General features: G+C 51.3%; 2 protein-coding genes across 14 annotated transcripts in view; one reads left to right on the forward strand and one right to left on the reverse strand.

Moving 5' to 3' along the window:
* Nucleotides 1-757: 757 nt before the first annotated feature.
* Nucleotides 758-10,842, forward strand: RCOR2 (REST corepressor 2). Its single transcript, XM_089483740.1, has 12 exons — nt 758-1,622; nt 4,446-4,502; nt 5,201-5,281; nt 6,750-6,802; nt 6,923-7,084; nt 7,746-7,870; nt 8,230-8,299; nt 8,875-9,090; nt 9,286-9,363; nt 9,537-9,594; nt 9,919-10,160; nt 10,253-10,842. Exons 1-12 carry the CDS (start codon nt 1,508-1,510, stop codon nt 10,616-10,618), a joined length of 1,623 nt encoding a protein of 540 aa, XP_089339866.1. The 5' UTR covers nt 758-1,507; the 3' UTR covers nt 10,619-10,842.
* A 745-nt stretch (nt 10,843-11,587) lies between these two features.
* MARK2 (microtubule affinity regulating kinase 2) overlaps nt 11,588-14,571 on the reverse strand; it is a 127,539-nt gene continuing 124,555 nt past the window's right edge. For 12 of the 13 annotated variants that reach the window (XM_089483725.1, XM_089483727.1, XM_089483728.1 and 9 more), the window contains one exon: nt 11,588-14,520. In XM_089483725.1, coding sequence (XP_089339851.1) covers nt 14,163-14,520 — 358 coding nt within the window. In that variant the 3' untranslated portion in view covers nt 11,588-14,162. The remainder of the gene's footprint in view (nt 14,521-14,571) is intronic. The other variant, XR_016272172.1, reaches the window with a different exon arrangement.

Below are 14,571 nucleotides of genomic sequence, written 5' to 3' on the forward strand. Positions count from 1 at the left end.
TTTTGACAGCATCTGTGACTGGTATCTGATCCTGGCAAAAAACTCTTCCAGAACACGGCCGCATAGCCTGAAAAACCCACCAGCAACTATGTCCAGTGGTGGGATTGCTTTCTAGTTCACTTGCTTTCTAGTTCACTTAGGGAGCATTCCTCTATTCCTAACAATGAACGTTCTGCATGGCAAACCGAAAGGACAGCTTGCTGACGTTTGGGGAACCTTGGGTGGCTTTTCTAGTTGGGTTAACATGTCACTGTTTTACGCTTCTTCCAAACAGCGCCTTCCTTCTGGACGGGGAGAAAGTGATAGAAACCAGATTAGAAGCAGAAGCCATGGCGGGTGGAAAGAGAGACCTTCCCACGCGTCTCCTGCTGGGAATTGAACATGAGCATCTCTTTAGCGGCTGCAACAAGGGGAGCAGACTTTCCCCATCCTTCGCTCTGTGGAAGAGATGGGAAGCCCTTTCTTAAAAGGAGAAGGGTAAGTCCTGCTTCCAGAAAGGACCAGGGCACCCCTTCCCCTGACCTTTCTTTCCCTTGCTGCCCAGCACATCTGGCCTCCGCCCTCCCCTTTCTTGCACGCCTCTTGCCCCTGTGTGCCTCCTCTGGCCAGATGTGCAAGCGGGCGGAAGGGTCTGAAGGGAGGTGCTAAGGCAGAGAGGACTGGAACTACTTTCTCACAGCAGCAGCAGGAGCAGCAGCAGGAGCAAAAGCAGCTACAGACTCATTGTGTGAGAGGAAGGGAGAAAGGGATGGTGGTGGTGGAGGTGGCGGCGGCAGCAGGAGACAGCAGCGCCTGCAAATAATCCTCCTTCTGCAACTTTTCCTGCCTGGCAAGCATGGACTGAGGCTCTCCCACTGGTTCTTCTCTGTTCTGGAGAGGAAAAAAACAGCCTTTGCACAAGTTGCTGCATCTCTGGAGAAGAGGACTGCCCTTGCTAGGGGACCACAGACTTTTTTTTAAGGATCAAAAGGACTCCTGCCTCTTTGAAGTCTTCCTAGGGTCTTATGGTGCTATCTTCCCCTTCGCCCTTCCTTCTCTTTGCAGAGTAGAGACATCTGGGAGCTGGCTTGAGAAGTTCCCTTGATGGGTTCTTCCTCTCCCTCCCAGGTGCTAAGAGCTCTCTCTTTCTCCCAGAGTGCATCTCCTTCCTAACTCCAGCCCCAAGAGTTGCTCTTCCCTCCCCAGACCCATTTCAAGGAAGTTTTGCAGCAACTTTGGAGTGAGAGGGAACATGTCTGAATGGGAAAGGAGAAAACCTGCACTGTGGTCCTCTGCCCCTCTGCTGACAATTTGCATTTAACTCTTTACCTTCCCTCCCCCAAATGGATTTTACAAATTACCTCCATTTAATATTTTAAGGTGAAAGGTTAGAGGGGCAGGAGGTGAGAGGAAAGAGTGTGGGTGGAATACATGTGAAAGCCACCTAAGCCTTTCCAGCTTCCTTCAAAGAAGTGCAAAAGCTGGGAAGGAAAAGCCATCATCCCGGTGGCCTTCTGGGACTTGGAAGATGCCTTCCGTAATGGAAAAGTCGGGGATCCTGTCCAGAAGCAGGTCCAAGTCCACCAGCAATGGGACCCACCAGACCTCAGAAGATGACAGCAGTGAAGAGGAACACTCCCATGGTAAGCCAAGCAGGGCTTTTGTGCCGTCTGCCCATAAAGAGTTTGGAGAAGTGGGAGACCTTATTGGGCTCAAAGGGGGTTAGGAGGATGTGAACCAGTGAATGTTGGGTTGAAGGTCTCAGATAGCCCCAGTTGAGAAGAAGGTTGGGAGTCCACAGTGCAGCATTGTGATGGAACAAAGAGTTTGGCAACAAGGGACCTCTCTGGGCTGGACATGAGGCCACTGGGCTCATGACACCAATGGCCCCAGTTCGCCTCTTTCTCAAAGAAGGGGAAAGGCCTTGCTTGGACTCACCTTGCCCTCTGCTGGCCACAGGCTGAGAGTTGCAGGAGGGAGATCTGGGCCCCAGGATGGTTGTGGCGGTGGCAAAAGAGATCTGGCTCCACAAGGGTCTCTTCCTGTACTGGGATGCAATGGAGAGAAAAAGCAGTTGAGCAAAAAATGATCTTTCTAGAGCGCCTCCAGTCCCAATCTATGGAGAGCATGTAACTTATAGGAGTGGGGATGGGGTCTGTAAAGCATCGGAGGTAGAGTGGAGAGCATTAAGGGTCTGCTTAGAAAGGCCACTGTGGTTTAAAAAAGGTGATATGGACCCCCTCAAGTGATGTGACACAGTGCTTCCAAAGATCGAGTTAGTTGGCTCTGTAAGGTCACTTTAATGAGATGTCGCTATTTAAAAAATACATTTAAAAACTTGGGCTTCCCAAAGCAGCCCAGGCTTATGGCCCATGGATCGGGATCTCTGGATAAAACAATGAGACAATGCCAGGGTACCTTGGCTGAGCACGTCTTTTCTTTCTCTTAAGGTCACCTGCCTCAATGGCCTCCAGCAGACTATGGCTTTCCAGCCAGCAGTAGTGTTGGCATTGTCCCATTTTGGGGCCTAACTACTCAGGCAAATAAGCCCATGCCGTCTGGGGATGAGGGGAGTCGCAGCCCGACACACCTGGAGGCCGCCAAGTTAGGGAAAGCGGCCTTCATGCTTTCCGTCTCCGTCTCACTTCTGTCCTGTAGCCAACACTTGACCTCTTTGGCCTGTGGAGTCAGATGCAGGACCATAATGAAGTGATGGGCTTTCCTTCTCCCTCCTTTGCTCCTCTCCACCAGGTTAACAAAGGAGTCAATTCAAGCATACAGCTAAGAAGTTGTTTTTTCTGGTCTGAACTCACAGTTTTATTGTCTTCCCCGCCACCCCTTTCTGCTTCTCTCTCCACTGAACTCTGTTCAAGCTTTTTGTTCACCCTAGCTTTGTTGGGCTTGTCTTTCAAGACAAGAGATCACCTTTTTTCCTTGTTTGCCTGAGGATGCAGTCATGGAAAGAACCCTCCAAAGGGCTCTACACTTCCATGGGCTGCACCTGCAGCTCAGCATCTGCTCTCGAGTCTAGAAATGCCAGCCATTAGGCGCCTAGGCCGGCAGGAGATTTCTTCTACCTATCTGCCACTATGGAAAGGTGTCCAACACAGCCCATTCGCTCACACTCCAAAGGTACTACTGGGACAGAAGATAATGTACCCCATGCGTTTCATGTCTTTCCCCTTGGAGCGCAAGAACCATGGCCATTTGGCTAGCAGGAGTTTTTGCCAAAAGTTGGCTCCGTAAAACAATGAGACAATGCCAGGGCACCTGGATTGAGTGATGCTAGACAGACCTGCTTCTATATCTAGCTATTTGGGATGCTAGATAGACCTGCTGAGCTCCCTGATTTTACCTCCCATCCTCCCAAATTTAGGTTCCAACCTAGGCGGTCTTTGGCAATTGATAGTGACATCTACTCTTAAAAGATTCTGTCAGCATCTCACCATCACTTTGATACTGCCTTGGTTATTGCTGTCAGATATAGCCCTGGGGAGAAGCGGTACCCACTAGAGATAACCAAAGAGCAGCAGCCTCTTTCTGGGTTTAATTTCCAACCTTGGTGGCCATCACCACTCAACCCTCCATCCTCTGTCTCCCCTCCACCTCCGCATGCAGAGCCTGGTGTGGGTGTATCCCAGCAAAATGGATGTTATGGAAGCCTTCGGCAGACACTCAGCCCCGGCCCAGCATGTGTTTCTTGGCCCTTGTGCCAGAAAGCGAAAGCTCAGGAGCTCCTTGGCAGGACGTTGGCTAAGTGTTTCCAGAGCTTGCCTGCCGCTCAGCAGCTGTTGGGTAGATTGTCTTTCTTTCTTTTTTAGGAACAGGAGCTCAGGGTGTGGGGGAGCGTCAGGCTAGCCAAACTTCCCGCAAAAAGGGTGCCTGTGCCACTCGGGAAGGTTTCTCCCCGGTGTCTTTCCTTCTCACAGTGTTCCCAAGTGGCAAGCGCCAAGAGACTTTTGCTTCAAGGTGGCAGGCACCCTAGACTGTGTTCATACTGAGAGTTTATTTGTTACCCTTAATATTTTGTGGGGAGGGGAGAGACCTTGCCAAATAAATCTCGCTCTTCCTTGGGTTGAATTAGGGGGACCCAGAAACAGATGAACTGCACTCCAAAGTAGAGCAAACACCATCAAGAATTGGGGCTGATTTCAAAAATACAGGTCAAAACATGTTTTCCCTTCTTCACATAGAGGCATCCCCATTTCGGGGATAGAGGTGTGCTTCGTTCCCTTCCTTGCATGCCCATGATATATTTCTTTGGGCCTTCACTATACATAGGAGCCACCACTATATTTCCCTAAGGCACCAGAGGAGGGCTGGGATGTGCTGAGTGGCAGACTCTCCTTCTTTTTCCTTGCAACCCAGAGCCCTTGGGAAGCCAGGCTTTGCCCTTTGGAGCATCCATCACCCAGAGCATCAGGGCCTTCAAGCCTCTTTTTCTTTTCTTTTTTGTTCCTTTGCAGACAGCATGATCCGTGTGGGAGCGGATTATCAAGCTGTGATCCCAGAGTGCAAACCAGGTAAAGGGAGTGTGTCGGGAAGGGTGGCAGCAGGGAAGGGAGGAGATGAGTCTAAGCATGGACTGGGCTAAGCAATGTAGCGACACTGAACAGGCCCAATGAATTGGTTGCCAAAAATACAACCCCTGGGTTTTCCCAAGCAGAGCGTCAGGCGGCTTCTCTGACCCTCCTTTTCCCACCTAGCGGCAGCTTGATGCTCAGAGTTGCTGCCTTCCCCTACTGAGTCTTTGATGCTTATCACCATCTCCTCTACTAAAAGGCAGCTGCTAGGTTAAGGCTTGGAGCCTCTACCTGTTTGGAGCCTCTGCTAAAAGGCAGCTGCTAGGTTAAGGCTTGGAGGCTCTACCCGTTTGCTTTTGGGTTTGGGGTCGATGGTGTTTGGGGGAGGTCTGCTCAAGGAGATAAATGTGCAGAGATACATTGGAGGGCACAGGCGAGGTGAGAGCCGGGGTGGCTGATCCATCACAAGTCAGGAAAGCAGCGATGCAAGGAAGAGTGAAGGCTGACACCGCTGTCAGAAGAGGGCTGCTGACTTGGATGAGTTGGGAAGGGGAGCATTTGCATGTGCACCAAACCCAGACATGTATCCCCTCTGAATCACTTGCCTCACCTTCTTGATTTTGGGGAAAGCAAAGAGTGACGCAGGGGTGCTTAAGGGGAGCGTGCTGATAACCTCTTTTCTCCTCTTTGTAATCCAGAGAGCCCGGCTCGCTACAGCAACAAGGAGCTGAAAGGGATGCTCGTATGGTCACCAAATCACTGTGTCTCTGATGCCAAACGTGAGTCGCTTCTCTCCCCTGGCCTGTGACTGTGGAAAGAGCAGAAAGCCAGGGTCAGCGCAGGGGCTCTGGGTTGCGGAGCCTCCCTATTGCTCTCTCCCTCCAAGCCATATTGCCCTTTGGGTACACCAGCTGCCTCCTCTTGGCCTCCCGACCAATTTCTAAACTGGTTCCAGAAGGAACCAAGAACCAGCCTTGCTAAAAGAGGGATGGGGTGTGTGTGTGGAAATGCATTCCATCTTCAGCTGACTGACAGCTCCCCCCTTTCCCCCTCCCAGGACTCCTAGAAGCAATTACCGGGCGGCTAGTGCGCTGCCTCTGGCTCCAAAGTTATTAATCTGCTGGTGGAGGTGGCTGGGAACAGTGCCGCTTCCTGGGCTCATGAAGCAAGGCCCCAAGTTAGGGCTCACATTCCCCCAAGGGATAGCTGTCACTTTCGAGAAAGGAGGGGAAAAGAATGTGGTCCACTGTCATTAAGAAGCATAGGGCACAGGGCTAGTGCCCAAAGACTTGTCATGTTTATATGGCATGCCCATGGCATTGTTTCCAAATGTGGATTTATTCAGGGCCTTGTGTTCGGATAGTTTACTCAAAGCATAAGCCTGATGTATACCACAGGTTGGACTACAACTCCCAGTAGCCGTATCCAACACAGCTGTCAGTGGGGAAACCTGGGAGTTGCAAATGAACATTAGGAGGGAGCTGCTAGCAGATTTGAGACTAAATGAAAGAAGATGCATTTGAGGAACTAGAGTTAAGTCTACGAAAGCTCCTGCTGCCAACTTATTTATTTCAGTTGGTGTCAAAGCAGCTACAAGATCTCAATACATACTGATTCTACAGACTAACATAGCTATATCTTTGAACCAGAATCATAAAATCTTAGAGTTGGAGGAGACCCCCAAGGGCCATCCAGTCCAGCCCCATTCTGCCATGCAGGAACTCACAATCAAAGCATCCCTGGAGACAGATGGCCTTTCAGCCTCTCTTTAAAGACCTTCAAGGAATAGGACTCCAAAGGAGCATCTTCCACTGTCCAACAGCGCTTTTTGTCAGAAAGTTCCTCCTAATGTTGAGGTAGAATTTCTTTTCCTGTAGCTTGCACCCATTGTTCCAGGTCCTATTCTCTGGAACAGCAGAAAACAAGCTTGCTCCATCCTCAATATGGCATCCCTTCAAATTCTACCAACATTGGGAGGGTTGCACCATTCCCACATCTGGTATACTGGATAACCAGGCTATGCCTGTCTGTATCCTTCCCAAGATGGCACTGCTTCTGCGGAGGGTTTGGATTTCCCCATCTCCTGACCACAGGAGGAGCCTCATGGATATTTAAGGATGTTGCAGAAGAGAAATGGACCACAACCAGGCAGCCAACCACCCACCGAGGGGAAGGAATGGCAGTATCTCTGTTCAACTCTTGTTATCCCTCCCACAGCACCTGATGTTTGTCTCTTTCTCCCTCTAGTGGACAAATACATTGCCATGGCCAAGGAGAAGCACGGCTATAACATAGAGCAGGTAAAAACAAAAACTCGCTCACCATGCTTCAACCCTGGCAGATTCTTGGCTTAGTTCTAAAAGTATCGGCCCATCAGACTTTGCCCGGCTCATGTTTGCACCTTTCTCTCTTCCCTACAGGCTCTGGGGATGCTGCTATGGCACAAACACGACGTGGAGAAGTCCCTGGCTGACTTGGCCAACTTCACCCCGTTCCCCGACGAATGGACGGTGGAGGACAAGGTCCTGTTTGAGCAAGCCTTTAGCTTCCATGGCAAGAGCTTTGCTCGGATCCAGCAGATGGTACGTGGATCACTTTCCCTGATGGGTTGATGGAGCCCAAGGCCTGGCACCGTCCTTTTCACTGGTGACTATTTGCCCCTTAAGAGTGCTTTTAATGCAGAACTGGTATCAGGTTGGTGTCTTTGGTACCTAACAAATCCCTTGCCCCAGTACTTGGCTGACAGGTAGAGCTTCCTAGGCCCACTCTTCCTTGCGACTATGACCTGTTCTCAAACAAACAGGAACAGAGATGAGCCACAGATGACATCTTTCCTCCCCAAATTTTTTTGTGAGAATAAAGTGGTGGGAAGGGGGAATTCATCACTAGCTCAAGCCCTCCTCTCCACCCCAGAAACTAAATTGAAGAGCCCACATCTCCAATTTAAATATCTACTCCGAGAAGTCTTGGGCTGGCTACACCACCATTTGCCATTTTTATGTAAATCAGTTTTCCCCATTCCTTTGGATGGGGAGCTACCTTCTCTGGGAGTGGGGAGATTTGCACCAGGCCCCTATTTTGATTCATCATGTCCAGTAACTCCTGTTGCTGGATTCAAAGAAGACTCAGCCATGCTCCTCAGCACCGTCACAATCCACATCGTCTCCTTACCATGTGTCACCCTCTTCTTCAACTTTTGGTCACCTTCTTCCATTCACTATTTCTCCCACGTTACCTCTGCAGCTCCCCGATAAACTGATCCCAAGCTTGGTGAAGTATTACTACTCCTGGAAGAAAACCCGGAGCAGGACAAGCGTGATGGATAGGCAAGCCCGCAAGCTGCTTACCAAGAAAGAAAAGGACGACAGGTCAGACTTGAGCGTAAATGGATGCATGTGGGATAACTGGGCTTGAGGTTTGTGTTAGTTGCAGAGGTGGCAGAACAGCACTGGAAGCCAGGGTACCTTTGGGCATAAAACAGTGTCAGTGGAGGTTTTGAGGATTTGAGGGTCAGCATTTTGCAGCAATAAATGGGATTTTCTGCCCAGCTTATTTTCATGGTGAGATTACAAGAATTGATGGGCTGAAAGCAGAAAGCCCTGAACCCTAAAAGATGCTGAAAGTAAGCCTGTAGTCTAGAAAGGGGGAACAATTCAGGCGAAGCAACAGGACAAAGATGTCTCCTAGAGCAGAAGCACTTGTAACAGCTGCTACATTTCTCCTACAGTAATGATGAACTGGAGGAAGGACGGCAGACTAGTGAAGGGGAATTTGATGCCATGGATCCCAAGAAGGAGGTAAGGGGGAATGGTTCACCAGGGAGCCCAAACTGAGGCTAGGTCAGGTGAGCTAGGACACACACACACGGTTCCAATTTTTCCGATGGCTAGAGCTGAAGCTTATTTCCAGGAGTGGAAATAAGCAGTCCACGCTCAAGTCACAAAAGGTGTTGGAATCGGTTTGGTCCCGTCCTGAATTCTGGTGTCTCCGATTTCAGTCTTCTGAAAAATCTCAGCCTTCATCTTAAAAATGAATCCAGTTTGTCGCTTGCACCATTAGGCAACCGTGGAACATTTTTAAGTGCAGGCCCACAACACTCTTTAAGCTATCCCTTGTAAGAGGCTGGTAACTACTGAGAGAAACTATCCTTGGATGACTGTCTGCCAAGGAGATTGGGTGGGACTGCCTTCACTATCAGCCTGGTAATAACTGAGGCCACAACAATACAACTCTTTAGGGAAGCATCATGGAAGGAATATCTGAGTATCTCACAACGGGGAGGGTGCAAGAGAATACAACACTAATGTATTAAGGGTGATGGTGATTCGAGGAGGGACCCTTGGATGCGACTTGCTCTGTTCTCTACCTGCAGCCTACTTACCAGAAGCCACTGACCAGCAAACCGGGACCCGTGAAGAAGGAAGTACAATTGTCACAGTATCGACACCACCCACTGCGTGCCCGCCGGCGACCCCCCAAAGGCATGTACCTAAGCCAAGAAGACATCGCTGGGCTATCCGCCAGCCCCGACATGGCTGCCCTCACCTTGCGGCACTTGGACTCTCAGCTGGTTTCCCTTAAGCGCCAGGTTAGCGAACCTTAAGCCCTTGCTCTCCTTGGTCCCCGACCTCAACTTGTTGCTTGCTTCTCCATACCCCAGCAAGCAAGCAACTGTCCTTTGGGAGAAATGGCCTTTGCGTCTTCCAAGTAGTTGCTGTCCCAGGCAAGAGGTGGTGGGGAGACACCATCTGCTTCTGATATTTCCACCTCTTGTTTATGCTAGGTACAGAGCATCAAGCAGATCAACAGCAGCATGAAACAGGTGCTAGAAGGTGGGATAGACAAACTGCGGCCACCTGAGGTGAGTATGCATGTCTATACCAAATACTGCGCCACCAACCACAAGGTGTGAGTTTTTTGGGGGGTGGGTGGGTGGGAGGAGGCTGTACAGGGGTCTGGTAAGGGTTTCCAGATTCCTCTGTATTTCGCAGGGGATGCATACATGGTTCAAATGCACTCCTTTTTCTCTTGCAGACCAACATAAAGTTTAACTCACGCTGGACCACAGATGAGCAGCTGCTGGCTGTGCAAGGTGAGCCTTCGAAGCACGGCAAGTGGGATAGCCTGGTGGGGCCATGAGATAGGATGGAGAGCAAGTGAAACCGCACAGGGGAAGAAGCAAGGGAGACTCTCCTCCAAGCAGGACCAAATTGTCATAGGGACACTGTGTCCCTGTGCTTCATCACTGCCAAGTAGGCTGGGGCCTGGATACACTCTGGAAGCCATTCATATTGCTGGCACGTTCCAAACATTACAGCCGCCTGAGATGGAAGATGTGCCTCAGGGTGTCATGGTGTTAGTGGTGGTGATGGCCCAAAAATCACTTTTTATTCTTTTGTTTTGTTGCCCTGTTCAGCCATCCGAAAGTACGGGAAAGACTTCCAGGCCATTGCGGAGGTGATCAGCAACAAAACCGTGGCCCAGGTGAAGACTTTCTTTGTCAGCTACCGGCGTCGTTTCAACCTGGAAGAGGTGCTGCAGGAATGGGAGGCTGAGCAGGAGGGAGGGAGGCCGACCCCGCTACAGGGGGGCTCCCCTCCCCAGGACCACAAGAGCCCCAACGCTTCTTCGCCAGTGAGCAGCGAGGAAGAAGATGAGGTGAGAGGGTCTGCTCCCCTGTCCCAGCCCCATCTCAAACTCAACCTGAGCTCCTGCAGCATTGACAGCAGCCGGCTTTTCTGTCGTTGCAGGTGCAGATCACCTCAGTCTCCTGTTCCTCCCAGCAACAGCAGCCCCCACCACCCCCACCGCCCCCTCCGCTGCCCCTCCCAGCATCCCCTCGGCCCCCTGCGGCTGCCCTCTCCCAGCCCCCTCCCCTGCTGAGGCCTACCCTCCCAACGGCCCCCACGCTGCACCGCCAGCCCCCACCCCTGCAGCAAGGGCGCTTCCTGCTCCAGCCCAGACTGTCGCTCAACCAGCCGCCGCCCCCCCTCATTCGGCCAGCCACCTCACGACAGGCGACACGCGGAGGCCAGCAGCCCCCATCACTCCTGGGTGGGTCAGCAGAAGCACCACCACCACCACCACCTCCTCCGCCATCCACCAGCTCCCTCTGAGAAAGGGTCCCAAGTCTGCTCCTCAGCCATCTGTGAGTCTCACTACACATCTGTTACAGCTGGGATCAGTAGGACTGCCCCCTGCGAGCACAGAGATCTTCTGTGTGGCGACAGAAAGAGGGTGGTGGGGAGGGGGGATGATGGGACTTCATGCTCCCAGCGGTCTGACCCAAGTTCATGTAGCATTCGGAAAGCTGGCACTGAATTCCAGTCCCCATGTACACTGGGGTGAAGTTTTTTGGGGGGGTGGGGGGGTGGAAGGAAGGCACTAGTACTAGTAGTGTGGGGCTGGGGATGAATTATGTTTACACTTCTGCAGAAATGGATTGCATCAGTGCCTGTGTGAAAAGGGGAGGGGGGCAAGGGTGGTTGAGTTGGGCCGTGGGTAGAATTGGGGCGAGGGGCGGCAGGGGGAGAAGGGATGAATTTACACCTGATCAGACTGGACTGGCAGAATGTTCCCAAGCAAAGGAGGCCTGGAATAGCAGAGGTCCCAGCCATCCAGGAAGAGAAGGCGCCTAAGAGACTTGGAGCAGGAAATGAGGCACACATGCGCAGGTCTGGTGGCACTGCAGGTTGTGTCATCCTCTGTCACTGGGCTACCGGAGGGGAAGGAGAGGGCTATCCTACATCTACTCTTCCCTCAAACAACCCACTTGTTGCTGGGAGTCTGGCAGGGTTGTTTTTTTAAAGGGGTTTGCAAAACATTTTGGGGGTGGGGTGGGTGGATAGGGGTGTTCATGGAACATTTTCAATAAAGGTATTTTGTTACAAGTGGCTGGTCTTTCCACCCTGTGCCTGGCTTTTGAGCAAATTGGGAGGGGAGGAGGTGATATTCAGAATGGTCAAATGAAGCAAAAAAAAAAAAGAGAGAGAGACATTTTGCATTATGGAGAACTATCCTATCTAAGGAGGCATCCTCTGAATGATAATAGGTTTGAAAAACAGGTCCAGAGCTCACACTTTTACTTCTTTGGCTTTAATAAGAACAGAAGAAGAGAGTAAGGCAGGCTGCTTGTTCACACCAGAAAGGGGAAGGTCTTTCCCCTTGCGCGCATGCCTGGGTGCATTCTGCCAAGATCCCTTTCGTCGTGGCGACAGCTTTCGCCCACGATGAATCCTGATAACCAGAACAGAAAGGAACAGTGCCCATAGCAGCATTCCCTGGTACCCACACAATGCTCTGCCTGCCCCTGCCCAGCCTATGGCAATTCCTAAAGGGACAGAGGGAGTCCCTCATGGCACCACCTCACAACTTCCCACATGCAAACTGTCTAGGATGTTGCAATGGGTCCCAGTGTGTTTCTCCACTACGGTTGTTCTTTCTCCACTGTTGCATGGTCAGGGTAGAGTCCCAAACAAAATTTAAAAAATGAAGGTCAAATGGAATTATATCTCTGTACAGAAGACAGGCCTTGGCACTGCCACATCTACACCTCGCTCGACATTATCACCACAAAGATGTTAACTGTTCACCTCTACAATTTGGAATCATTCACAGCCACTCTCTTGAGAACAAGGTACAGTCTTTCTAACCTCGGTTGGCTTTCTAACCATGGTTGACAGCCTCTCTGGGAACGGAAGGCCACATCCCCAGATGGAGTGCTAGGGCAAAAAAGATTAAAAAAACAGGAAGCCAAAGGTCAGCCAGGTGCTTTCTGGAAAGTTTTAATCTAGAACCTGTAAAACTACATCAAACGGCAGCATCCCTAGAGGGAAGGGAAGGGGAACGAACAAAAAAAAAAAAAAGGGGGGGGACATGATTTTTGTTTTAAAAAAGGCATTTTGTGATCAGAATTAAACAAAAAAAATTTAAACCACTCACAAAACCGAGGTATCAGTACAGTTATATACAAACCAGGTATGTGTGTATGTGTAAAATGGTGTCAGGGTGGAAGGAGCTCAGCAGAGGTGGGGAGAAGGGGGGAGGCCCAATCACCCAGAAAATGGTTGAAAATACATTCTCGAGTGGCGATATGGCAATGAAAGAAACCCAGCCTTGAGGAAGGGGAGGAAGGGGAGGAGGGCAGGGAACTCAAGAGAGGTAATTGCAGTGCCAGGGTCCCATTTTTTTCTCTTGTGCTTTGGAAAGAGGAGGGAAGGGTCAGAGCACACTCTCTGGATTTTAAGAGGGCAGGAAAGAAGGCCATGGGGGGCTCCCCAACTCTTCTATCACAGGGCCAAAAGCTGTGAGCACTGTACCTTGTGCCACCGTTACCCCCAGACAGACCTTTTCAAATTGTACCTAAGCATCAGCATCGCGTCCATGCGTCTATCCTTTCATAAGGGACGTTTCCGGGCCTAACCTCTTCTAGCGATGGTCCTCGAACAAAAAGCCTGTTCCACAATCCGAGGCAGAGGTTGGTGGGCAACTGCCAAAGCTTGGAGGAAAATGAGAAGAGGGAGTTTTTGAGTGAGGAGGAAACATGCTGGAAGTGACCCAAAGAAGAGAAATGCTGGGGTGGTGGTGGGGTTTGGATTCCCAACAGATACAAAGTGGGCACCGCCAAGGCTGGCAGAGCCATTGGTGAACCATGGCACCAAACTAGCCGTCAACCCTGTAGCAAGGAGAGTGGCTCGAGGGCAGAGAAAATAATGCTCAATTATTCCCAGAAGCCACTTCCGTTTTAACCCTGCCTGATCTGATGCAAAGGAGAAAATGAAGAAATAGGACCAATGTGGCTTTAGGAGGCTCCCCTGAAAGATAATGGCCAGAATCCACCTTTCCAGGAGGAGGAAAACCAAGTGCCTCAGGCATCACTGGAGTGAGATGGCTTAGGACAGCCCAGCTTTAAGGCCCTGAGCGCAACGGTGATGTGTGGAAATGGAAAAAAGCCAAGTGGGGAGCAGAGAACCAACACCCCCCAGGCCTCCTGCACCTTCCTCCATCACTGGCCTGACTGGGGAACCCAAAGGAGAGGGATCACTGCTGTGGTAATGCCCATCGTGAAAGGATGCTTGACTCTTCCCCTTTCTCCCGTGCAGCTCTAGTCCCCCGCCAGATGGCAAACTCACTCCAGGGAGGTGGAAAGGCGGAGGTTCGTGGGGGAGAGGCAAGGGGCATTATGGGGGAAGAGGGAGGGGAACACATTTTCTCTCTCTTTTTGCTGTGTTTGGTAAAATTTTAAAACCCTGTCTCATGTGCACCAAAAAAAAAATATTAAAAGAAGAAGAGGAAGAAAGAGGAAAGTACCATGGTCGCCACGGAGACCAAAAGGGATGCCCCCCAACACAGTCACTATAGAGACCAACAGCCCTTGGTACGCTCCCACTACTGTTGCCACGGAGACCGGCTGGGTGGCTGCCAACCACTACCCCACGCTCTCCATTTCCATGGAGACCCGGCAGTGGGGGGGAGGAGAGATGGAGAGGGGGAGGTTCCCCCCAAAAAGACTGATCGTCCCCCCCTTCTCAGCCCCCCAATATCTCTTTTAAAGTCCTGCACCAGGGTATCCAAAAATAAACCCTACCAGAGTTAAATTGCAGCTTTACTCCTAACCCCCACCCCATGCGCGTGCAGGCCAGGCCCCCCTGGGGAGGCCTGTTAAAGCTTTAGTTCGTTGGCGATTTTGGAGGCAATGTTCTTGAAGGCCATGGAGGTGCCCGATATTCGCTTGAAGCGGACGCCGTTGAGGGAAAGCCGGGGGAGCTTGCACACTTCCATCTCCCACTGGACAAAGGCCTCGTGACCCGGGGCACCGTGCATGCAGAGGAGCATGTACTTCTCCTGCAGCTCGCACTGGCAGTTGTTAGCGTCCAGCACTTTCCGGATCTCCTTCATCATCTCATTGGGCTCCATGGAGCTGGTGGTCTTCATGCTCCAGGTGAAGCGCAGCGAGCGAGGCTTGGCGTCCCGGTTCTCGTCCCGATCCTTGTCCCCGCTGCCACCCATCATGTGGGGCCTGCAGGACGGAGGGCGGAAAAAGAGGGCAGTGAGCGAAGGAGAAGTACCC

This window comes from Sceloporus occidentalis, unplaced genomic scaffold (assembly GCF_023333645.1).
Source record: "Sceloporus occidentalis isolate IW3139 unplaced genomic scaffold, rSceOcc1.0.p SCAF_20, whole genome shotgun sequence".
Classification (NCBI taxonomy): Eukaryota; Metazoa; Chordata; class Lepidosauria; order Squamata; family Phrynosomatidae; genus Sceloporus; species Sceloporus occidentalis.

What these genes read in the sequence shown, in the direction of transcription:
- RCOR2 (XM_089483740.1), top strand. Translation starts at nt 1,508, where the DNA reads ATGCCTTCCGTAATGGAAAAGTCGGGGATCCTGTCCAGAAGCAGGTCC. An exon ending in GATCCCAGAGTGCAAACCAG is followed by an intron (nt 4,503 to 5,200) that starts GTAAAGGGAGTG and finishes TTTGTAATCCAG; the next exon opens with AGAGCCCGGCTCGCTACAGC. An exon ending in TGGTTTCCCTTAAGCGCCAG is followed by an intron (nt 9,091 to 9,285) that starts GTTAGCGAACCT and finishes TGTTTATGCTAG; the next exon opens with GTACAGAGCATCAAGCAGAT.